General features: G+C 48.3%; 5 protein-coding genes across 5 annotated transcripts; 3 read left to right on the top strand and 2 right to left on the bottom strand.

Moving 5' to 3' along the window:
* The first annotated feature begins 5,034 nt into the window (after positions 1 to 5,034).
* V8C40DRAFT_86174 (RNA-binding protein) lies at positions 5,035 to 7,909 on the top strand. The gene is made up of 7 exons (XM_083223536.1): positions 5,035 to 5,130; positions 5,501 to 5,661; positions 5,723 to 5,830; positions 5,955 to 6,095; positions 6,483 to 6,749; positions 6,913 to 7,489; positions 7,567 to 7,909. Exons 2-7 carry the CDS (start codon positions 5,507 to 5,509, stop codon positions 7,591 to 7,593), a joined length of 1,275 nt encoding a protein of 424 aa, XP_083069279.1. The 5' UTR covers positions 5,035 to 5,130; positions 5,501 to 5,506; the 3' UTR covers positions 7,594 to 7,909.
* On the top strand, positions 7,879 to 8,755 carry V8C40DRAFT_254832 (uncharacterized protein). The gene has a single exon (XM_083217908.1). It carries the CDS (start codon positions 8,225 to 8,227, stop codon positions 8,618 to 8,620), a length of 396 nt encoding a protein of 131 aa, XP_083069280.1. The 5' UTR covers positions 7,879 to 8,224; the 3' UTR covers positions 8,621 to 8,755.
* On the top strand, positions 8,735 to 10,162 carry V8C40DRAFT_86127 (GNAT family N-acetyltransferase). Its single transcript, XM_083223535.1, has one exon. It carries the CDS (start codon positions 9,008 to 9,010, stop codon positions 9,767 to 9,769), a length of 762 nt encoding a protein of 253 aa, XP_083069281.1. The 5' UTR covers positions 8,735 to 9,007; the 3' UTR covers positions 9,770 to 10,162.
* Positions 10,163 to 21,329: 11,167 nt separating this feature from the next.
* Positions 21,330 to 22,211, bottom strand: V8C40DRAFT_269633 (uncharacterized protein; the record flags this gene model as incomplete). The annotated part of the gene is made up of 3 exons (XM_083220105.1): positions 21,330 to 21,599; positions 21,658 to 21,782; positions 22,097 to 22,211. The coding sequence occupies 3 exons, from the start codon at positions 22,209 to 22,211 to the stop codon at positions 21,330 to 21,332; spliced, it is 510 nt and encodes a 169-aa protein (XP_083069282.1).
* Positions 22,212 to 22,397: 186 nt separating this feature from the next.
* On the bottom strand, positions 22,398 to 23,921 carry V8C40DRAFT_254834 (SOR/SNZ family-domain-containing protein). The gene is made up of 2 exons (XM_083217909.1): positions 23,734 to 23,921; positions 22,398 to 23,645 (listed from the first exon to the last, which is right to left on the bottom strand). Exon 2 carries the CDS (start codon positions 23,598 to 23,600, stop codon positions 22,671 to 22,673), a length of 930 nt encoding a protein of 309 aa, XP_083069283.1. The 5' UTR covers positions 23,601 to 23,645; positions 23,734 to 23,921; the 3' UTR covers positions 22,398 to 22,670.
* Between the last annotated feature and the right edge of the window lie 587 nt (positions 23,922 to 24,508).

Genomic DNA, 24,508 nt, shown 5'->3' on the forward strand with positions numbered 1-24,508 from the left:
GTCAGCTTTTCGAGGCACGTAATCATGCAGGGGCGTTGCTGATAGGACAGATGCTCCCGTGTGCATGTAAGTTTTAAGACACCTGGTGATCGCATTTGTCGCGAATTGCGACGGCAGTCTCAGCGCAAACGACAATGCCATGGCCGGCGCATTAACCAGGATTGGCCCGGGATGCAGCAGCTTTTGCCAGGGCCAAAATCTAAGAGCCACATCAACCTTTCTCTGTGCGCGTCTGGCATGCGTGGGAGATGTGACCAGGCATCACAATGTGCTTGTTGGCCGCTGTATTTGTCTTTGTGTAGCATCGCCAGGGCCATCCGGCGCAAACAATAGAGTATCTTTTGTTGCCTAACACTTGTACTTGTTACGGTAGGAAATGCGGTCTGATAGTAATATGAAGTAGAAGGATGGAAGAAGGTTGAAAGACACGTTGCTTTTTTCTTTTGGCCTGGTGTTGTTGCAGCGATCGGTACGTACCGAAAATAAGGTGTGTGGTGGTTTAGCATCGCCATGATGGCTGCAGGCACCAGGGGTAAGGCAAGGCAAATAGGACAAGGAGTTAGTTACAAGAGATAAAAATAGTGAATGAAATACTAGCACTATCATTGATCTCTGTTATCAAGGAAGTGTTATCATCTCGTCTCTCAAGGGTCACTTTTCACGCATTCGCACGCAGGGACTGATCTGATTTGCTCCAAGTCACACAGGCCGTCATGTCGCGTTACAATATTGAGACGCGGGTGAGCCATCCAAGACCCTGTGGCTGGGACTTCACCTATGAGATTGGCCTGTAGTGTTGCTCCGGGTCGCTCCTTGATAAATTGCGTTGAGACAAAACAATTTGTTTCCCGTCAATCAGACATGGCGGGCTGAGACATCTGCATTGATGGCCATCTGCTTCACCCACCCACCAAACGCAGGGTTGTGTCTCTTCATAGAGATGTCGGCATCGGATAGCACAATTGTGCCCTGCATCTGCGGTATCTGTCATAGCAGTCTTTGAGCCTTCTGGTAGTAGGTACCTAGTAGACGAGCTCATGATCTATGATCTAACTGTTTCATCATGTTAAGCACTCTGAGCTGCCTTGCGTCGATCTGGCAGCTATGAAAGAAACACAGCTAGGACTGCCTCCCCCACCTGTGACCTGCATAATCGGATCCAGCATGACTTTGCCGGTTCCGTAGGTGCCTCTCCTTGTTTGTGTCTTGCCTTTCTTTCGGCTTCCAAATGTTGCTACGCAAGACGCAGGTCCACTAACAAGTGCCATGTCCTCCAGCCAGTCAGAGCCGCAAACGGCGAGATGTCAAGAAGTCTTTGAGTGCACTGTTTAAATCGCCACATGGAAACGCGCACTAGGAATACAACGAACCTCAGAATGGAGCCGACGTTGGCAACTAGCGACACGCCGTCGGACAGTCCGCTGGAAGCTTCTGAGCGTTTTGGCCCACCAGGGCAATGGCACGGTATGGGGACAGTGTGTTTTACCGCAGCCCGCGTATCAAAGAGCAGATGTTTCCGGCTCTTGGGCGGAGACGCTTTCGTGGCTTTGGCACTGAGGAAGACAGTAGATGCTCCGTGACTGGTGAACGGTGCGAGCTGCCGTATGCTCCGTGACCAAGCCGTGTAAAAGGCATAACTGGAAAGGTACTCTTTTTAACGGTATGCTGCGGCAAATAGTTGAAAATTTTGTAGTCCCGAGTAACCGGAACACATCTCCGCGGTCTGACAGAGCGGAGTCTTCTCGATGCTGCTTATAGTCAAAGGACGAGGACAAGAACAGAAGTGACAAGTAACGTTATTGAGCTTGACAATTCCAGGAAGAAAGATCTCAATAGCAGTTTGCTCTGCCGGGTTTGCTGCCTGCTAACAAAGCCGCAAATATCTTCTTTGACACCTATAAAGCGAAACGCACGAGACCACATCCGAAGTATACCTGGCAGGTACATTGGGGGCCTTGTTGAGCTTGGAGATGCGCCACCAACATTCTAACAAGAACCGGCTTGCCTTTGTGGCGCCCATCCTCAAAGAACTGGCTCTTTTTCCTCCCCTTGGGTCCCCGGTTTTTGCCAGGCGAGAGAGCCTTGGGCCAGTTGAATTGCCTGAGCCTATTCGCCGTCCTCAGCCAGACAAGGAACTTCCACCATGGCGCCACGCGCGTCTTGCTCGGTACACGCCCTGGAAGTCAAAGAACAAGCCATCAATGGCTTCGCTCAAATCTGGCACAGGCCACAGAGTTTGGCAGCAGGACGAGAGGGCTTTGGGGCCTCAATTGCTGAGAACGGCGGCAGGCAGCAAGTGAATAATAATACAACGCGTGCTCGTCGTTCCCTCCTGGCTTTTTCTTCCCTTCTTCTGTTTCTTCCACAGCGTTATTTACTCTTTCCGTTTGTTGTCGTCTGCGAAGTACACAGGAATTGATTGATTCATCGCCGTGTGATTTGATTGATTGGTTGTGTGTCTCGCTCCATCATCTTTGCGCTCCGTTGTCTAGAGATCTGACAATTTCCGGCATCTGTTTGGCCAATATTGCTGCAAAGTACCTCTTTTTCTTGGCTGTCTGATATATCCCTACCGCTGCTCCTCGTCCACAATTGCCCTCCCTTGCCTCTTGTTGTTTCATTGCGACTGCAGCAAAAGAAACATCTCGAGCGATAGCACAGCAACGCTTCCTTGAACAGCAGCGTCATCCTCTGGTGCGACCCCTCTCCAACAAGAGCTCCGGCAGCGCCAGCAGCAACAGCTACGAGCACTCGTACCATCTGGTTTCTCGTCCGTGTGGGTGGAATTTTGACCTTGTGGGCTGTTTCAGCGCCCTTTGAAGCCAGCTTGGCCAACCAACGGGCCCGAGATCGAGCAAGAGATCGCCTGTGGCCGCCAAAAAGGCAGCGCCCACATCGACGTCTCACACAGACACAGCAATACACACACGCCCCCCCTGGCTGGATCCTGGTCGATTATTCGACCTTGCCCTCGCCTAAGGTAACTAATCCCCGCGCGACCCGGTCCAGGCTGTGCAGACTCAACAGTGTGTGAGCAGACCAAGTGTGTGTCCAACAAAGAGGGCCAGTTAGCAAGCACCAGCTCGGACAAGGGAGAGAGAAAAAAAAAGCTCGCCCGCTTCGTCTGCCGCACGGCGTCCCGCGACTGACTCTTTTCTTCCATCACACATTCTTCCTCTTTCATCTCTTTTTTTCTCGTCACGGCTGCTACGGTTCTTCCCTTGCGCGTGTTTCGGACTATCGGCTGAGAGAGTTACGGTTGTTTTTGCCGGCGCCTAAAAGTAAGTTGCACGTTTCCAGACTGCCTCGTTGCATTTTTATTTTTTCTTGTTCGTGTGAAATTTTTCCCCTCTTGTCCGTGCCCCGGCTCGAATAGCGTGTGGTTTTGCGCGCGGAACGATGGATCGGAAACTCGAATTGGACGTCGCCTCTGGAGCCGCGGCGACGCACTCGCCAATCTCGACATGGACCGAGGCCGAAGCAAGTGATCAAGACTTATGCGCTTGGAGACCCGGCCGACTCGGCGACGCAATCGATCGATCAAGTCAATACTGTTACTGCACCGTGGTTGCGCCCTCACACTTGCAGCCGTGGCACATGCGGCGAAATGCGGCGTCGTATTTCCGCCTTGCGCCGTCGCCATTCGGCTGCCCCGAAGCCTCAACTGCTCTATCGCGTCCAAATCATGAGCGTCGCATCGCCCGACTCTTTTCGCAAAGCGTCATAATATATCGTGGCCATTGGATTTTCTCTTCCGGGAGCACTTCGGCGTCTCGCGGGGCGATGCACGATCTCCATCCGATTTCACCCCACTTCGCCGGGTCTACCATGTGATTGCGGCATCCGAAATATCAAGAACGATAATCGATACGAGAGAGATCGGAAAGGTGTTGCGAATCATGGCGAGTCGATGGATGCGGTTACTTGTTGGGTCAATTCGAGTCTGTCGACGTCGTTGTCGTTGAGAAAACGAAATTGGGCGATGCTGCAAGTTTGATGTTGTGGATGTTGGCTGCTCGTGCTCCGAACAGCTGCATCCCAACAAATACCGCCAGCGCATCGGGAGTCCCTTATCTCGGATCGCGGAGAAACGAATATTTCGGCATTGGCAGACTAAAGCATTGTCTTCGACTGGACGGCCTTTCTCGAGTGTGGAGTGTGTTGGCATGCGATTGGTGCCTCGGCCGTTTGTCACCACCAAATCGGTCTTCCATTACGAGCGCAATACTCTCCCGGATGGCTTGAAGGCTAATAACACGGCCAATCTCACAAATTGATGGATATGGAACATGGCCTGCGCTACACCTGGTTTATACCCGCCTGGAATACTCCGACTATACCTTCTTCTATGACTAGACGAACATACAACCATTGAGGCTTTGCGGCGCACCTGAATTCGAAGTTTAAAGTCGAAAAATGTGTACTGCTGAAACTTTGACGATCAATATTTGCATCAATATCTGGGCCATTCGGAGAAAAGGACGAGAAACTTGAAAGAGGGCTTACTGGGAATGTGCCGCTTCGTTGGTTTAGGCATCTCGGCAGGCATTTTGCGCATCACACGGGGTCGGGGCTTTTTTGTTGTCACTGCACATTGCACAGCTGCTAGCATCTAGGATCTGCATCGTTGAATGCTAACAGCGCTATCTCTAGGTTCTTCTTGATTTCGAGAGCGTTCCAACTGTTTTACCACACTCCTTTAGGATTTTCGGTAGAACATACGATCGGTCCACGATATCATCTTTCGACTCCATCTTAAAGAAGGTCATTATCCGCCTCAAGCATCGCATTTGTCCCCTTGCCATCTTGAACGCGGCGTGACGGCGTATTGAGAATCTCTTATTCATACGGACACTTTTTTTTCCTTTGGAATCCCTTTAGCAAGACTGTACACCGGTCTTCTATTGCTTCGTTGTCGATCTTCGCATTCGATTCGAACGTCACCTCCATTTCGCTTCTATTTAGGTTGGTGGCTGACTGTGCTTCTACGGTAATACGGTGCATAGTGTTGACTTTATTTTCGTTATAGTCTTTGAGCATACTTCGGCAAGGAACGAAAGCCTGAAAGCCTGTTTATAATCGAGCTTGAAGCAGATTACATTTTGGTTTCCTAAAAGCATAAAGTAATTGGTACGTCTTCGATTTCTTTCCCTTATGCCCCCTCATGATTCCGCGAGCTAGGCGTATACGTTCTTAAGCTCGCACATGACCATCGTGAGCCAAGTGGTCTCGCCTCCTACTCTATTACAAAACCCTCTTGCCGAGGCTGAAGTTCCTTTCGCCTTGTGCATGTACATCTACACGCACCCAAAAAACACCGAGCTAAGTCGCCGGTGGCGCTCGTCTCAGATCGAGTGTACAAGATAAAGAGTCGAGGCGGAAAAGCATTTTAGCTGGCACGCCATAGGACACATTGCTCTATCCCTCTTCTTCTTCTTATTTCTAGAGAAATAGTTTGCTGCAAATTATCTTGAACTGTTGTACTGATGAGACGTTATAGACTAGTATGGATCTGAACTCCTCTTTTCCTGGTGCTCCGTCTAACGGCATCTCTGCTGCCAGTCCAATGGCTTTTCAAAACGGAACCCCTCCCGCCACCGACATGTCGGCTGTGCCTCCTCCCGCTGGTCCTACTCAGGATCAGGCCAAGACCACCCTTTGGTAAGATATAACGCAACCACTAGGCATGCAGCGAGTCATGTGTGATTAACAAGAGGGATAGGATGGGAGAGCTCGAACCATGGATGGACGAGAACTTTATCAAGGGCGTTTTCCTTTCTTCCGCCGGCGAAACTGTTAACGTCAAGGTGATTCGCGACAAGAACTCTGGGTAAGTTTGGTCTCTATGGCGTGTTGTTTTTCCTCCCTCTAGCACAAGGGACAGGAATTACAACAATCGACTTGAATCATATGATATGCAGGATCACTCAGCTAACTCTGCTCTCCCCTATCAGAAACGCCGGATACTGCTTCGTTGAGTTCGCAACTCCCGACGCCGCTACCAAGGCGCTTGGCCTCAACGGAACGCCTGTGCCCAACAGCTCCCGCCAATTCAAGCTGAACTGGGCGTCTGGCGGCGGTCTGGTTGACCGACGGTAAGTCCGTCTGATGCTTGTTTTTTGTTTGAAAATCTGCAGTGCTCAGCCTTGCCCTACCTTTTCTCGCCCCCTTGCGCCGGTACTTCTGCTTGTACCTCCCCCACCGCAGCTTCTCATGTACCTCTCCGCTACATGCGCATTTTTGCGGCAGTAACCGTGGCGCCTCGGATTTACCTTTTCACCACCTTCAGGCATAGTTTCAATCTGCCGCTTCTGCCTTGCCTCATTTTTGTTTCTCTTCCTGTTACAGCTTCCTCCATTCCACTTTTGACTCTTGCCACCTAATTTTTTTTCCTCCTGACGCTTTTCTTGTCTTGCCTTGAAATTTTAATCATCACTCTCGCTCCTGCTGAATATTTGGGTTCTAATGTCTACCAACGATAGCGACGATCGCGGCCCCGAGTACAGCATCTTTGTCGGTGATCTCGGCCCCGAGGTCAACGAGTATGTCCTGGTCTCTCTCTTCCAGGCTCGCTTCCCTTCGTGCAAGTCGGCCAAGATCATGACGGATGCCATGTCGGGCCAGAGCCGCGGCTACGGCTTCGTGCGCTTCTCCGACGAAAACGACCAACAGCGTGCTCTCGTCGAAATGCAGGGAGTTTACTGCGGCAACCGTCCTATGAGGATCTCGACTGCCACTCCCAAGAATCGGTAAGCTACACCCGCCCAAATCTTTTTGTGCACGCATTTTGCCAGCCCACCTTCTTTCCTTTGCCCCAACTCTTCACTTATACCTACACACGCTCGACAACCCCTCCGCCCTCTACTTAAAACTGAGAATACCCGACTCTAACATGACTATCTCGTATTACAGCGGCAATCACGGCTTTGGCCACGGACACCAGGGCGGTCCGATGATGGGCGGCGGTATGCCTCAGCAGCAGATGTGGGGAGGAGTTCAAGGATTTCCCTACGGCGGCAATGCCGGTGCTGGTGGCGGCTTCAACCCAGCTACTCAGATGAACCAGTTCACCGACCCCAACAACACAACTGTTTTCGTCGGCGGCCTTTCCGGTTATGTCACGGAGGACGAACTTCGATCTTTCTTCCAGGGATTCGGAGAAATCACCTACGTCAAGATCCCCCCTGGCAAGGGCTGCGGCTTCGTCCAGTTTGTCCACCGCCACGCCGCCGAGATGGCCATCAACCAGATGCAGGGCTACCCCATTGGCAACTCTCGAGTCCGACTCAGCTGGGGCCGATCTCAGAACAACTCTGGAGTCGGCACTCCCTACCGCCCTGCTCCTCCTCCGCCTCACTACATGGGCATGCCTGGTCCTGCCCACGGTGGCCCCGGTCCTAACCCATATGGTGGCCCTCACCACTTTGGCGGTCCTGCTCCGGGCCCCCAAGGCCCCTCAGGACCCCCAGGTCCCGCCGTCCCCCCTCAGGTAGGAAATGAACATTGAAAGACTTGCATTGAGAAACAGACCACAGAGAGGCTGACCGCTGATTTTGCGTAGTAAAGTTTGAAGAGACGGCCGGACACTATTGAGACGGCTGGTCGCTCTGACCAGCCTCGGGGATCTGGACAAGGTTTTGTCGACTCTCATTTGATGCTCTCCTTTCTTCTTATTCACAGCCGATTGATGGGCTGACCTGGGGCAACATTGGGGCGTTGGACTGATTTGCGTCGTTCGGGCACGTCGTCTTTTGTCATTTTTTCTCACGTTGAAATTACCATTGCTCTGCGCTTTGACACGACACTATGCACCCCCATTTTCTTGAGTCTCAAATCACGACCGGCGTTGGAGATTTCAGTTCTCTGGGGAACTGTCACCAGTCAAATTTGATTACGTGCTTGATTTTATGATTCCCCTAACAAAAATTGATGCCGTGCTTTGCTTGCGTGTGATTGCCTCATACTTTTGTGATGTGTGCATTTATCTGTTGTGCTGTTTGTTTCCTATACTTTATTTCCTTTTGCTCCTTAACTTTTCCTTGCTTTCTTTAATGTTTTCCTTTTGTACACGAAAAGCCAGACTTTGCCCTTAGCGGCAACAGAAATTCTCCTCATGAAGAATTCGCGCTGGTCATAAAAATGATTGTTATTATAAAAGTATATCTGGAGCTGGATTTCGCTTGGCTTATTTCTTTTCCTGTGTACTTTTATCTCTTGTTTTCCCATGTCTCTAATCCTCTGTATCTCCTTCTCTTTCTTTGTACTTCTCGGGTTTCTTTTCCAGTCGTTACCGTTCGTTGGCCTGTCGCGTTGGACTTGGGGCAGCGGCGGATGTTCAATCATTACTGGAGTTTCCTTGGGTTGTCTCTTCTCTCCATATTTCTTTTGCTGTGTACCTCCATCACTCGTTAGGCAACTTGGAATTTTATTCCACGTTCCGATGCATGGAGTCTTGATTCGTATTTGGAGCCTTTTGCAAGTAGCAGCCGTGGGCGTATCCAGCGAGCTGTCAAGATTGTTTATGGCAAGGGGACCGGCATATATAGCTGCTCTATTACAGATAGAGAAGAATATATCGGCGCATTTAGATGGGGATATTGTTTGGCTTGCCCTTTGTTGAACTTGTAGATGGCTGCTTGTGGTGGTTGTATGTTGCTTAGCTGTCGTAATTTACACGTGCTGACTGCTGTTAAAAGAGAGTTTTTCATCTGGGGGACTTTTGCGACAGTCCGTGCCGAAATTCCGTTGCTACGACACTATCACGGGTTATGCTACTCTTCCTAGCCAGAACTATGGATTGAGGCCAAGACTAGTTGATCTAGGGCCAATCACAAATTGGTGCATTTGTCGGCGAGGAGTCACTGTCCGTCCCACTTATGGCTGAATCCTTTGCGCCAAACTTGCCGACGAATAATGGTTCAGCAGCAATGGAGTATTAGGTATTGGATGCTCTATATAAAAATCCTACAAGAACCCATAGTGTATATAATATACAATTGATGAGAGCATGTTTTTACGACGATTTCGTGTAATCAGTAAAACTCCAGATATTCTATTTCGAGTCCAGCGAAGAAGATACACAGCCATGCCAGCAGCCACGCCAGGAACTTTCCGTGTCGAGCCTGCTCGAGAGGAGGACATGCCGCGATGTATGCAGCTCGTACTTAATGCTTTTGGACCGTTTCCCAATTTCGACATTATTGGAGGAGGGCCTGATTCGGAGGAGACAAGGAGGCTGAATGCGGAGCGACATTTGCGCGGGTACAAGGAGCATCTTGAAAAATACCCTTCAGTGTCGCCGGGTGTAAAGTGCGTGTATACTGATCCCACTACCGGAGAGGAAAAGATTGTCGGGTTCGCAGAGTGGTTCGTTTGGGATCGCGAGAGGACTGAGGAGGAGTACAATGTGGAGAATTACATTTTGCGCATGGAGTGGGTGGAGGATCCGGCGAAGAGGAAGCTTGTCCTGGATACGATGGAACCAGAGATTGCGCTGAGGAGAAGGATCATGAAAGGCAGGCCGTTTGCGCTGCTGTGCTACATGTGCGTGGATCCGGAGTATAGAAGGCGAGGGGCGGCGACGATGTGTGTGAAGTATGGGATGGATAGGTGTGCGGAGTTGGGGATTCCGGCGTATTTGGAGGCGAGTGAGGAGGGGATGAAGACGTATAAGACGTTGGGGTGGGAGGTATATGAGGGGTATGGGGAGAAGATGATGTTTCCGCCGATGATTTGGTGGCCGCCGAATGTGAGCAAGGAGGGGATTTGATCTGCTTTAAAGGGAGTTTTGTACGATGTAGAGTTTTTCGTAGACGGAGCATAGCGAGTTGCTGAATGGAATTTCGTTGGATTGACGAGGATATGGGTTGGATTATGGATGTGGTTGTATATAACACCCATGACTTTGGTGGATTCTTGGGGCTTTCGATTGCGTAGGATTCGAGGTTTGATCGGAGAGCAGTATCGGACTGTCGAGGCAAAAACACGTTAGTTATAGACATGATAGAAAAGAGTAGACGGCCGAGGCAAACATATCACATTGGTCTTCAGGTACTTTGAAAAGACCGCCTCTTGCAGGATTTGTGTTGTACGACGAATGGAAACTGATTCAGCTGCCAGTGTTTTCGCTCGCTTCTCATGTTGTAAGATCCTCTGATTCGGTGCTAGAAGCATTAGCAAACAGATCGATCTTCGTGGTGAATTCGACATTGTACTCTGGCATTTGGGCTGGACTGTTTGTCGTAGAAGATAATTCGTGAAGGAGTGCTGTGACCTTTGAGAGGATCGACATAGAGGATCGGTGGAAGAATTGGAGATTTCTAGGCGAACAACATCTGCAAGAAACTATGTCAGTAACTTGGCCGTAAACTGCAACGAAGGGGGTGGTATCGACGACTTCAACAGATAACTTAAGGCACTGCTAAGCCCTGGACGGGGAGGCAATTCAATTACCAAAAAAAAAAAATAGCTAGTATGATCGTATTCCGATTGAACACCATCTGGTAGATCCCATTTGTCAACAGATTTTCTTTTCCCTCAGCGAGACGGTTTCGGCCACAACGACCAAGTGAAAACTGATAGAATGCTTCAGGATACTTTCCTCTCGTAAATGGGTAGTGTTGGTTCGAAGCGAATTTGATGGCAAGCTATCGCAACCGCAATTGCTGCAGACTGTGCAGAGAAGAAACTGTAACGAGGTTCAAACTTATCTTCAGTATCTCTGGAGGTGCAGACTGCGCTTGGGAAGAATCAGTGCCGTTTTGAAGTCCACGAATGGTTCGCTACTTTGCAGTACGGATAATGGTGTGTGCTTTCGCTTGAGAAATTGCCAGTGTTCCAATGCTTGTATGGCAGGCTTTGGAGAACGATCTTCCAAGAGCAGAAGATCAACAGCAAGAGTTTAAATAGACAGCTGAAACTCCCAATTATCTGTATCTTGTGTTTTTCAGATACACACCTTTGATAGAGAATGCTCTCAACGTCGAAATGTTCGAGTGTATCGCTCATGGGTACGGGCGGGAGGAACGTCGGGGTGTGTTCTCAAACGCTTCGCTGCTGACGGCAGGGAAAAATGTTGGATGTCAATATGTTGATGCTTGTGTCGATCATCGCTATCGCTTAGTCGGCTTTCAGTGATTTTCGCAAATGGTCGGACACTATTGACAACGGCAAAAGAAAATTAGATCTGGACGAGAAGTTGAGGAAAGTAGAGCTCAACTCTCCGGGAATTCTGACCTCTTCTTCTTCTTCGCCGCAAGCTTCCGTACAGATATCTCGGATGACAGACACTGGAATTATTTCTCAAGTAGACTCACGGACTATACTAAGACTGAAGTCAGACATTCTCAGTAGAGTTGTGCAGTTGTTGCGATCGAGCCTGGTGTCGAGATGAGGAATTCCAATTTGCGAGGGCACCGTATGGTATCGTCTTCGGGCTTTCGTAGGCAGTAGCCGACCTTTTCTCTTCTTGTTTGTTAATAACCAAGATAGAGGGTCCAAAATCAAAAGAGAGTGCTTTGTCAATTTGCTCAGTAGCTTGGGTTCTGGTAGTTCTGTGGAAGTATGGAGAAGAGGTCCAACCTAAATCCTCAGACGCCATTAGATAGCCACAGTAACAGCTTCAGACTTACGTGGAATCTCGGAAGAATTGGCTTCTGTGGTCTCAAATCCGAGCCGAAGTTTGTGTCTGTAGAGACTGCCGTTTGTTCAAGTTGCCCAAGCAGGCAGCCGGACGAAAGAGAATAGAGGCTGCGTGTACGCTCATTTTTTGGACATCCTGCACCACGCTGGATTACCGGTTTCCCATCAGGGATGCTCAAAACTAGAAAAGCTCACCGAAAGAATTATAAGCAATGTGCTTCAAGTTGTCATTACTGTGCCGCTGAATGGATTTCAGGTGGTAGATACCTTCTGCGTCTCGCCAAAGTGGTATGCCGTCTTTTTGGTCCTTGGTAGCTAGGACGGGCAGCGACATGCCGAAAGTGAATCATCGAAGAGAAGAATTCTTTACTCACCTAATAGAAAGTATAACAATAATTTCTGAACAATCGATGGATTGAGAAACTTGCAGTGGCTCTACGTGCAAATATCGGCGAGTGACAGCTTGGCTCCTGGTGCTCCTGGTGGCCTCCAGTGTCTCGATTTGCGTAGACGTGCAACACAAAGTCGTACTACGCGGTAACCTCCAAGTCACATATCAAACAGCAGCACAAGTTACTAGAACACTATGCATTTGTACAAGTGAAGCACCGTATAGGAAGAAGAGTAATGTCTATTCTGCTGAAATGCAGCCAAGTTCTAGAACAGAGAGTTCACCAGCAATTACGAGACTGGGAACACAACCACGAGAGCTTCAACAGCGTCCATCGCCACACAGAATATCAAACTCGATCTGCACTCAAAACCACCATAACGCAAACACTACCTGCGTCTCCCTCCCTGCCCTCTGCCCTAGTACCCTCTGAGCTTTCCATCCCCAGCCACCGTAGCCAAACACCAAACCAAAAGTCTCCGAGTGTGGCCCACCTTCGTCTGATCTATGAGAAAAGCAGCGAGCCAATGACAAAATTCGAGGCAGTTGGCAGCTTTTTCGAAAATCATTTTCACAATCAGTAGCCCACAAATGTTCCTAAAATGGAATATGAGGGAGATGCAAATGTACCCAAGTACCTCCCATGAGGATGTCGTGGTAGGTGTTTGGGTATGGGGCTGGAGGAATTGGGGAGGTAGACGAGGCCTTGGTGATGTCGTGATAGATCTATTGGAGACTGCAGTCGATATGTCAAGTCTCTAGACAGAAGAGTAGCAGCTCACTTCATATCTAATTTCTCAGTTCCAGAGTTCCAGTTAGTATGTGTAGCTTCAATCTAGATTATCTTGTCGCCAAAGCAAAGAGTTCTCGTGGCTAGTACCAGAAATTCGAATGCCATGGCTCGCCTGGCTGTAGCTGTTACGTTGTCATAGCCGCTTGGAGTCCATCCAAGCTGTCTCCGAGAGTCCAAAGGCTCTTTCATATGAAAATGCTATGGTGATATTGCGAAGGCTGCTCGAAAATGGATTTGGCGCCTTCTCCCTACTTCAAAGGGACAGGGTTTACTGAGTCTGATCCGAGATTCGAATTCATGCGAGCGAACGCTTCTACCGCAGTATTCATAGAAGAGAAGACAGTGTATAATATTGAACGAAGAGAGTATTGACATCAACCAGATGGGTAGAACGCCCGGCTCCTCCTCCTCCCACGCCATTTGATGCGACCGATCTGACAGCCTCCTGTCTTGCCATTTCCACTCCCTGCTTGCCCAAGCCAGACTTCGAGTGAGAATAACACTCCGCCACTTTGTAGATTGTAAAGAAGTTCTCGAAATCGGCCATTCGAAGTAAGAGTAGGTACTGGAAAGGCAGCCTCTTCTCAGCTTCTAGGTAGATCCCGCGGGCTCGTGTACGACGGTCGAGAGTTCGGTAGAGGTATCGATTAAATGGCATCTACAAATGATTAGCAAAATCCGCTGGGGGATTTTGAGGGACAATACCTGTAAACATCACAGACACATGGAAATTAGTCCTGAGAGACGCCGTTCGCCCCAAGAGCGAGGCAAGAAAACAAGCCACTCTTGTCCACGGCGAAGCGCCTCAACTGCGAATAGAAAAAGAGCGAGGCGTAATAATTAGGACATTTGAAAAAGCTTCCTGTGAATTTGTCGTGGCCTTGAGTAAGACTTGATGCGACAGGAAACGAACAAAGCCGTTTTGCTGCAGTACCACGGCTTTTGGGCAAATTCCTTGGGTAGACATAACCCTACGGCACACCTGGGAGCAAGAAAACCTTGGAATGGACATTTTTGAAAAAGAAAAGCGTTGTCTATCTAGGCAGGATTGTCCGAGGAGCCAGACGGGTAAAGTAAAGTGGTGGCATTTGAGCCATAGTAAAATCCCCATATGCAATGGTAACGCACTCAGCCGAGACACTTTGCAGTTACCAGCTTCTCTGAGCAGTCAATATTGAATCTCGTTCATAGATGGATGGAAATGTTTGTATTTATGATTTCTATGCATTCATCATCAATCTTTCTCGAAGCCAACTGCTATTTCTCTGGCAAACTTCAACGCCGCCTTTGGAGGACCTGACGCTCCAGGGTAATACAGCCTAATGTTCAAACTACTATCGTCGGTTACAGGTATGGAATTTTGGAGTACCAAATGCTCGTGGTCATGTTTTGAAGCCAGGAAGATGCTGATTTCCCTGGTATTACAGTTTCTCGAAGGCGATTAGACGAATATCGACTCTCGATTCTCCGAACCGATCCTACAGCGAAGCCGAAGCGTAGTCTCCCCATACTCAATTCTATTCCTAGGCATTTCTTTCCATTTTCGCGACGAGTGTTTTACGTGTCGATGGGCATTTGAAATTATAAGGGAGAGACAAGGAACTCGTAGGCAGACAGTTGCTCGTAGCGCGATACCTGTGGGACATGGACAAAGAAAGATTGAGGATATCATTGGCATTTTACTTTCCATATTTTCAAATTCGGGCAATGTTTTGTTCCCTGTTTGTCGCTCTGATGTTTGGGTTAATTCTTGAGACAAAAACTCCATCGCAAGCTACATTGTATCTATCCTGAAAATCTGACGGCACCAAGACTCCGTCCAATCCAGCTCCCCTTGACTGAGCTTTTCTCTGGTGGCTCAGTATTTTGAGGACATGACCAAGAGGAGACAGCGAATAGCACGGTCCCACTGTCTTGTGATTTTCCTCTTGGGTTTCGAATCTGGATTGAGGGTAGCCCGACAACTCAATCAGGAGTTTCGCGCCACCCCATTCGAAGCAGAGCAATATCCTCTTTTCTTGAGGAAGCCTCGATTTAGCTCGATCGATTACCGTTGGAGATCTAGATTGTGGAGAGTACTAGCAGGGATACACCCTTGGAGAGTTATGGGTCGGGAATAGACTACAATCATCGTATTTGCCCAACGTAATAACGCTGCGACGAAACATTTGGCAGAAGATACTACGATAGAATTACAATTTGTTCTTGATGACTTTGACTCTATTACTATCTGTCCGCTGATCGATCCAGCAATTCTGTAGAGAGACTCTGCCATTTCTCAAGGTGTACCGGTCGCATGAATATGGTGGTTTTGGAGAACACTCCAATATGCTACCATAGAGGACAAAAAGAGGGGTAAACCAAAAAAGAGTCTTTTCCCAGTATTGATAGAAATATTCTCAGTATGGGTGGTAATAAAATACACATTTAGACCTTGAATCTCTACACTGGGAACTGGGAATAGCTTCACCCGCAAAAGAGTATCGTAGCAGTGCAGTGCACACTCGCTCCAGGTGGTCTCTACAGCGGCCACCACACTACAGAATCAAACGATATATCAAATTCAACAACTACACAATAATCAATTCTACATAGATGATACACATGGCCATAATATGAAAACTGCATTACTGTCTATCGCTCTACACATCTACAGCATCGTCAACTCTCGATATCAACTCGTACCCAATATCACCACGCCCATTGATGACCCCATCTCCTCGACGGCAGCCTCACAACGCACTACACCAATCCCCCCTATGCCACCCCCCAATTCTCGAGGGCAGGCAACAGCATCACAACGCAACGGGCTTCAGCTTCAATTCACTTTCTCGCTTGCCTACGGAGCCTCATCTCCTGAGTGCCCCTCTCCTCCTCGAGATCTGCCAATGATCAATCGAGGAGGCCCCCCCGAATTTCACTTCTGCATGACTTGATACCCGTGGACCCATATACAAAGTCTCCGGTACCGCGTTTGTTCTCTCGTTGCCTACGTGACAGCAGTGATCCTGAATTCTCATAGGCCAGAGCCTGCTGCAGGTGTTGATTTTCCATTTCTCACTTTTGGCCTGCACCTGACAGCCAGATCAGTAGGGCTCCACTCCTCCGTTTTCCACAACTACTTGAGGCTCGTCTTCTCCAGCTCTCTCTTCTTTTTTCTTTTCCTCCTTTCTTCATCCCGGATTTCAGGTAAGTCCCCAGGTAAGTCATTTCCTTTGTCTTTTCCTTTCCTTTTCAGAACCGTTTTGGAGTCCACTGACTACTGACTTCCTCTTCTCATCTTGCTTTGGTTATGCAGATGGGAAGAGGAAACAGGGAGCAGCTTTTCATTTTTCCAATTTTTGACCAATGGGAAAATGATTAGAAAAGGGTTCTTCGTAATGAGCTCTGACTGTTCTGCAGGATGAGCTCTACCTTTGACGACACCTTTGATATGATCCCGCGATTTCTTTTTTACTTTTTTTTTTTCCCCTCTCTCTCTTCCTCTTCCTCTTCCTCTCTCTCTCTCTTCCTCTTACTCCTCTTCCTCCTCTTCTTCTTCCCTCTCCTTTCTTTCCTTCTTTCTTCTTTGTCGCTCCTCTCTTTTTTGGACCACTATCTCTATCTTCAATGCCAATTTCAATTTCAATCCCAGTCCCAGTTCCAATCCTGTTTGTCTGCTCCAACTTCGCTCTGCAAGTTTGACTGCCATCTCCCACTTCCATCTCTCACTTCCACCTCCCACTTCCACCTTTACCTCCCACCTCTACCTCCCACCTCTCCCTCCTATCTCTCCCTCCCACCTCTATCTTCCATCTTCCACTTCCATCTTCCACTTCCATCTTCCACTTCCATCTTCCACCTCTACCTTCCACCCCTACCTTCCATCATCCATCATCCACGTCTCTATCGTAAGTCCCATTTTCCAATTTGAACTTCCACTTCCCCAGTGACTTTGATCCCTTCTTCTCCCGTATTTCAATTTCATCTTTCAGGTATGTTTTCAATTTTCTTACTGTCTCACTTTTCTCCTCTCCACCCAACTTCCCAATGATGACAAAAGGGTTCTTTTCCAGCTGCCTGTCAGCAAATGGAATCAAATACTCTGTCTGAGGGACAGTTCAACTTTCAGTTGTTCTGGTTGCGGTCGGGGGTTTCTAGATTTTCTTCCTATCTTCCTCTCTTTTTCTTTTCTCTTGCTCTGCCATTCTTTCCTTTTCTTCCTCCTCTTGCTATTGTACCACTCATCCTTCCTCTTCCCATCCCGTTTGATTCCTCTACTTCTTGCTTCCTGTTTTCTTTTCGTAGCACACACACACACATCGAGTGATGACCAGGGTTCTAGTTCCGACTGCACGTCAGTTATGGAATGAAAATATTGTCTGACACTGATTGAAGCACTCTAGCCTCTCGCTTCTGTTGCTCCTTCTTTATTGTGTCTGTGGGTGCTGAAGAGACAAACAGAGCAAGATCTTGTTCGTCTCCAGTCCCGATTTTCCCGATTTTCCTCCTTTTTTTTTCTTCTTCTTCCTTCTTTCTGTTCACTTCCCACTGTATCTATTTTTCCCACCTCAGTCCAACACACACACACACACGCATGGTGTGATGACTTAGGGTTCCATATTCCAACTGCAGGTCAGTAATGGAGTAAAAATACGGAGTCTGACATTGATCGATCCATCGGGTCTTTCTTTTTTGTGCTTGTGTGTGTGTCAAGGACACATTCACATTTCCTCCACCCTCATTTTCCCACATCACTTGTTTTTTGTTTTTGCTTTTTTTCTTTCCTTCTGTTGACTCTTCCTTCCTATCCTCCCACCACGTTTCGCTTCAACCCACACACTGGTCACATGGAGTGATGACTATGGGTTCCGTTCCCAGCTGCGAGTCAGCAATGGGAAAAAATATTTGAGTCTGACGTTGATTGAATCACTCTGGCCTCTCGCTTGTTGGCGATTCTTTCTTCTTTGTGCCAGTGTCTGCTGGAAGAAGCACATATGAAATTCCTACACCTCCTCACTTTTCTTCTTTGCTTTTTCTCTTCGCCTTCTCTTTCCCATCTTCGCTCTTCTTTTTACCTTTTCTCTCTTCAACACATACACACTCAGGATGATGACTTAGGGTTCGTTCCAGCTCCAAAGGCAATGGAATCAAAAATTTCAGTCTGACGCCGAAATTGATTCACTCTAGCCTCTCGCTTCAGCTGTTTCTTTTTCACTTGTGCTCTGTGTGTTCGAAGATGAGAAAGTTCTCAGCACTTCTGTTCTGTCTCGGGGGGTCCTCTTTTCTCTTTGTGTTACCTTTTCCCAACACATACACACTCAGGATGATGACATAGGGTTCGTTCCGGCTGCAAGTCAGCGATGGAATAAAAATTTTGAGTCTGACGCCGAAATTGATTCACTCTAGCCTCTCGCTTCAGCTGTTTCTCTTTCACCTATGCTCTGTGTGTTGGAGAGGCCACACAAAGACCATTCCATGTTTTCAAGTCGGCCATTGATGAAAACACTTGGTCTGGCTTCAATTCTCTGTTCCTATCGGAGTCGCAATGATGAGTCAGTCCGGTAGTCTTTCGAGTTTGTTTGAAGCAGACCATGAAAGAAAAATTCAACTCTGAGCGACTATACTAACCTATGCTCCTCCCCTTCTTTTGTATACTCACTGACTTGTCTCTAGTAGAAACTCCCCCCTTTTGACCTATCCTCCTCTCCCCTCCCCTCCCCTTCTTTTGTATACTCACTGACTTGTCTTTAGCAGGAACTCCACCCTTCGTTTGACCTATCTTCCTCTCCTCTCCTCCCCTCCCCTCCCCTCCCCCCTTCTTTTGTATACCTACTGACTTGTCTTTAGTAGGAACCCCCTCCTTCTTTTGTACACTCACTAACTTGTCTCTAGTAGGAACTCCTTTCTCTCCCTTGTACTGGGCACTCATAGTAAGTCTTTTGCTTTTCTACTTCTTCTTGTTTTCCTTATGGAGTGATTAGAAAGCAATGTACAACAGTACAATTACGATACCAATGAGTGCCAAAATTGCCAGGGTTCTTCTGACCATGATTGTCTTGATTCCATTTTCTGACTTTATCTGTCTTGTTCTGATGGCTGATCTCTTTTCTGAAACAGGGCTCGTCAAATGCAGTTTTTTATTTCGAATTCTGGTGCGCTCCTCTCCCCCACCCCAGCTCCTGACTTCTATCCTCCCACCACTTTACACGTATGGAATGATTACATTCCTCAAGCACGATCACAAAGTGAGTGCTCTTTGAGCAACACTTCAACGTGTTGAACTTGCTATGACCATACGAACTCCCTCCCATTTCTTTTTCCTTTTCCTTCGCTTTCACCCTTTGGGATCTGTCTGCTGGTCACTCTTCTGGACCAGGGCTCCTGAATTCAAGTTCTCTCTTCTTTTGTCACATCACTTTCTGGTAAGTCACTTTTGTTTCCTATGTCATGGGATGATTACAAACAAGAACACACTACAAGATGGTGACACGAGGGTTCTTCTGACCATGATTTCTCAGCATTCCTTTCTCAGTTCTCTCTTGATGATCTCTATACTAACCACTTTCTCTGAACAGGGCTCTAAGCAATTGCCTCTCTTATTTACGGTCGGTTTCACCCTCCTTTCTTCGATATGGGATGATTACAATCAAGAACACACTATAAGATGGTGACACGAGGGTTCTTCTGACCAGAAAACTTTCTCTATGAAATTTTCTGACTTGAACTTCTCTTCCTGGTCGCTGATTTCTTTTCTGCGTTAGGAGTCTATAGAAGCCATCACCATTTAGAGCCTTTCTAGTAAGCCTTTTGTTGCTTTTCTTTTCTGCTTCACTGTCCAGTGTTCTAGTGGCTGACTGATTTTCCAGCAGGTTCATGGGCAGATACCTATTTCAGCATTCCGCCCTTCAAGTCAATCATCTCAGTGAGTATTCCTTTCTCTCTTTTTTTCTCCATAACCATGGCATGATGACAACCAAAAGCACGACATCAAAATGAGTGCAGCGCGGGGACTCTGATCATAACTTTTCTCAATGGCATTGCTAGGCCTGAACTTCAAGTTACCGATTGCTGACTGCTTTTCTTCGATAGGGCACATGGACTCAGGGTGGTGGAAACATCTAGAATAGATACTTCAAAAGAACATTCAAAAACAACTTTCTTGTGCCTCAATCTCGTGCGACATTTGCCCTAGAGTTGTAGAGAGGAGTTTTACCTCTGCGTGTATCCATGAGAGCAGAACTATGGCTGGTCTGCATTGTATTCCAATGAAAAATATTCTCTGGTAGAATTTTATCTGGAAATTCGGCCTTGCTTTCGAAGTTCAGCCTTGTGTTCGACACTCAGCCTTGTGTTGAAAATTCAGCCTTGCTGTGGTAGTTCAGCCTTGCTTTCGATACCTATGGACAGTGAAAGTCGTCTATGATTTGGACGCAAAACTTTGTTCCAGCGTAGATTCTCGACTGTCGTTGTACTCAGACGGAATCGCAGCAAATAATTGATAAAGGTAATGCATAAATTTTCCAAGCTTTGTTTGAGCAGCAAAAGAAAATTGTCAGTCTCTACTAATCACGCGTGAAAGTGAAGACGAGCGAGCAATAGGTCGCGATCCCTCAGCCTCCGATAACACGGCTGAATTCGTCCGCCCGATCAACGACAACATCCCGCCGTTACTACTCGAGATGAATCGTGTCAAGCAAATTTTGATCTAGAACTATGGCGATACCGCTCGCAATGTGACCTTGTATGGACATTACGCGAACAGCGTCGCCGCCGTAAGATTCTATCACAAACAGGTAACGAATATGACCTTGGCGGAACAAGGCGAATATATCAAGAACCTCAACAACGGATAGTTCATCATCGAGGAGAGCACCTTAGCCAAGCCCTCTAACCACCGTGAATGTCACAACAATGTCTACCCTTACTCGTGGGCTAAGTGGGTTCTACTCAATAAGCTCTACCCAGACAACAAGCTCAACAAACATCACGATTGGGCCAAAAGCAAATTCGGCAACCCTGTCGTCTCCGACTTCAGTGCTGGCGGTATGCTCAAACAAAGTACGCAGGCGAAAAGCATGCTTGGGAAAAGGCAATGTAGAGGAGCGGAGGGAGAATATCTTGGACAGAAAGAGACAGTTATGGGACGGAATATGAGAATGGCAGCAATTTTTCTTTCGTGATAATAAAATGCTTTGACTATGGTCGATAGATGTTCTCAACTTCTTTGTCAGAGCTACTGGATAAAATTTCATGTTTCAAAGACCCAAATTGCATCAAGAAACGAGCATCCAAGACCACAAACCAGAAGCTAAACAGTACGAAAGGAGAGGAGGGAGTTACGGGTGCGTTTAGTCACAAAGGAAAGGAAAGGGTGACAATATTAAGTTAAGCAGATTGTATTAAATCAACTGCGTAAAATCCCATTCCCAGATCCGAACTCCAAAAAAATAGCAAACACTCAATCGCAGATTGGTGCTGGGGTTACCAGCAGCGAAAGAGAGTATCCTCGATCCCAGACTCGCGTTACTCGCAGTCAACATAGCTAACCACAACCTGGCAGAAGAGATAGAGCAAGATGGCTCCAGAGACGCACTGGAACCAGGTTCCATGCGGTAACATGATGCAGACGATGATGACGCTGATGAAGGAGCATAGGATGAACAAAGAAGCCCACATCTCGGTATCGGTGGGTGGGTTGTTACGCATGCCGTTGCGGTAGTACTCGAGCTCCGCGGTGCGATTGTAGAATCTCATTGTTGACGAAGAGGTGCTTTGGTAGAACTGGAAACAAATCTAGGTTTGAAGTGAGTTAGCCTCCAAGGCTTCGAGGACGAGATAGGGATGCACAAACCTTGAGTTGTCGTCCCTGAGGACGTAGGAGCAGGTCTTTGGGTTTAGAAGTATTGCGAGAATGCTTGGTAGACGACACGGACGTTCTTTTTCGGTTCAGCGAAGCGAACAGTCTTGGTCTTCTTGCTGATGGTGGAAGGGTTAGCTAGAAGGAATCGAGAAGCCAGAGTAAAAGCTCGAAAAGAAGCACGAGGGTGTTGATAAGCCAGATGAAAAGCATGTTGAGAAAGAGGATGAAGAGTCTGCCGAGAAGGGAGAAGAACATATCAAGATGGAAGAGATATGTTTTGACGAGGGAGAGTGGGATTCCTCAACTTCCTCACACCAAGATTCTCCGAGAGAAAAGGAAAAACAATAGCAAACAGGAGCAGAGAAACGCAAAAAGGAGTGAAACCAGAAAGAAAAAGCACGGTAGGAATGAGAGCAGACACACCTCTTACGCTTAGGATTACGGCGGAAAGGTTGGAAGCGGTTCTTGAGAAACTCGTAGAACTTGAAGAATTTGGGGAACCCGAGCTTGATGCAAAGAAGAATAAAAAGCATGACCACTCGCATTGTCAAGTCGCGTTGAGTTAAGTCAAGGGGGAAAAGGATGACCTGTGCATAATGGACTGCGTGGGTGGAAGTACGGCCAGCTGGCAGCGAGTAGTTTTGTCTCCCCTCTCACTTTGACGGCCTACAATTTTCCAAAACTTCAGTTCTATAGGGGAAACCCAACCCTGACCCGGGGAGAGAAGTGAGTGCAAAAAAAGTAAATGTAGATTTCGTGCTATGCTGTATAATCCTCAATAGGTTGCATACCCTGACGGCATCTTCAGAATTTTGATGTTCAGCATGCTAAGTTGCCACCCAAAGCGACAAATCGTCCACAACGCCAAATCCAACAGTAGAATAGATACATTTTGAGGCTCTGTGCCAGTCTTTTTTCCTCCTCTGTCTCTTCCTTTTGTATATACCATACTTTGCTTTTCCTCCTCTTACTTTCCCTTGCTAAAATCATATAATAGGGAGCATTTACCAGCCACGGCCGGCAAGCTTCTCCTCGGGCTTCATGGCGTCGCAGTTGATGCCAACCATGGCCTCGCCCAGTCCGGTGCTGCACTCGGCAAGGACCTTGGGGTCACGGAAGTGAGTGACAGCGCGGACAATGGCCTTGGCTCGCTTGGCAGGGTCGCCAGACTTGAAGATGCCGCTGCCGACGAAGACACCGTCACAGCCAAGCTGCATCATCAGAGCAGCATCAGCAGGAGTGGCAACACCACCGGCGGCGAAGTTGACAACGGGGAGACGGCCCAGCTCAGCAGTCTGGCGCAGCAGCTCAACGTCAACCTCGAGCTTACGAGCAAGCTCGCGGAGACGAACAATGCCGCCCTCGGCAAGAGCAGCCTTGGCCTGGGCAATGTCCCTGTTGACAGTCTTCATGTGGCGGACGGCCTCGACAACGTCACCGGTGCCGGCCTCGCCCTTGGTTCGGATCATGGCCGCGCCCTCGGCAATACGGCGCAGGGCCTCACCGAGGTTACGGCAGCCGCAGACAAAGGGCACGCCAAAGGGGCTCTTCTCGACGTGGCTCTCGTCGTCGGCGGGCGTCAGGACCTCGGACTCGTCAATGTAGTCGACGCCCAGGGCCTCGAGGATCTGGCACTCGACGAAGTGGCCGATACGGGCCTTTGCCATGACGGGGATGGTGACGGCGTCCTGGATCTCCTTGATCATGGCAGGGTCAGACATGCGGGCGACGCCGCCGTCCTTGCGGATATCGGCGGGGACTCGCTCGAGGGCCATGACGGCGCAGGCACCAGCTTCTTCGGCGATGCGGGCCTGCTCGGCGTTGGTGACGTCCATGATGACGCCGCCCTTGAGCATCTGGGCGAGACCGGCCTTGAGGGCGAAGGTGGTCGCAGGAGCGGCAGAAGAGCCGTTGGTAGAGGCGTCGTTGGTCATGGTGATGGTGGTGATGGTATTTGGAGGGGTAAGTTTGGAGAGAACCTGGAGGGGTAGAAGAAGATGATGGTTAGTACAACAAGACTTCAAGGAGGACTTCAGAGAATCTCATGGGTATAGGATTTGCACAAACAAGTAGAGTTGTCCCAAGGGTATCAAGGAATCGAATTGAGTGGTTTGCAAGTCTGGACAAGAAGTTTTGTGTTCAGGTTGGCGATGCCTTCAATATATGAGGGGCAATCCGGGAACTGGCGGCAGTGGGGCAACAAGGAACAAAAAAGTTGAGTCAATTTATTCAACTAGCAGTCACCAAAGTACTCCGTATAATCTTACGGAGCAGCCAAGAAAAAAAAATTACGAATATTACAAAGTACCTCGCCTTAGAACCTTTGGCTCTTACTTACAACCTTAGTAGCGTTCCTAGTAGGTACACACGGAGTACATCGGCACATGCTTCTCGCTACCAGGCCCGTCGACACTAGCAGATGCATGGCGGAGGCGGGCGCCGCGCATTCCTTTGGCGGAGCAAGCGAAAACGGAGCCGGGATGGGGAATTTTTGCGACTCTTTTTGTGCTGGAGATGCCGCATATGCAAATGTTGGATGCCGGCCGTAGCCTTAAGACGATGCAGCAGAGCGGGGGGGGAGACAAGGCAGAGAGGGCAAAGGTGAAGATGATGAAAGTAAACGGTTATGTTACAGGGGTGGGACGTGGATGGCTGGACGTGGCGGCAAGCATCGGGAAATCAAAAGTACATGCAGTTCTTTTGTTGTATGGATGGGTTGGAAGTTAATACTCATCTCTCATTAGAACATGAATCTAGGTAGAATACAGAGTACAGAGATCAGGAGTCAAACATGTCATCGGAGGGCGAAACCATCAAGGCACCACCACCACCACAGAGATGG

This window comes from Trichoderma camerunense (genome assembly GCF_050948025.1).
Source record: "Trichoderma camerunense strain CBS 138272 chromosome Unknown V8C40scaffold_19, whole genome shotgun sequence".
NCBI lineage: Eukaryota > Fungi > Ascomycota > Sordariomycetes > Hypocreales > Hypocreaceae > Trichoderma > Trichoderma camerunense.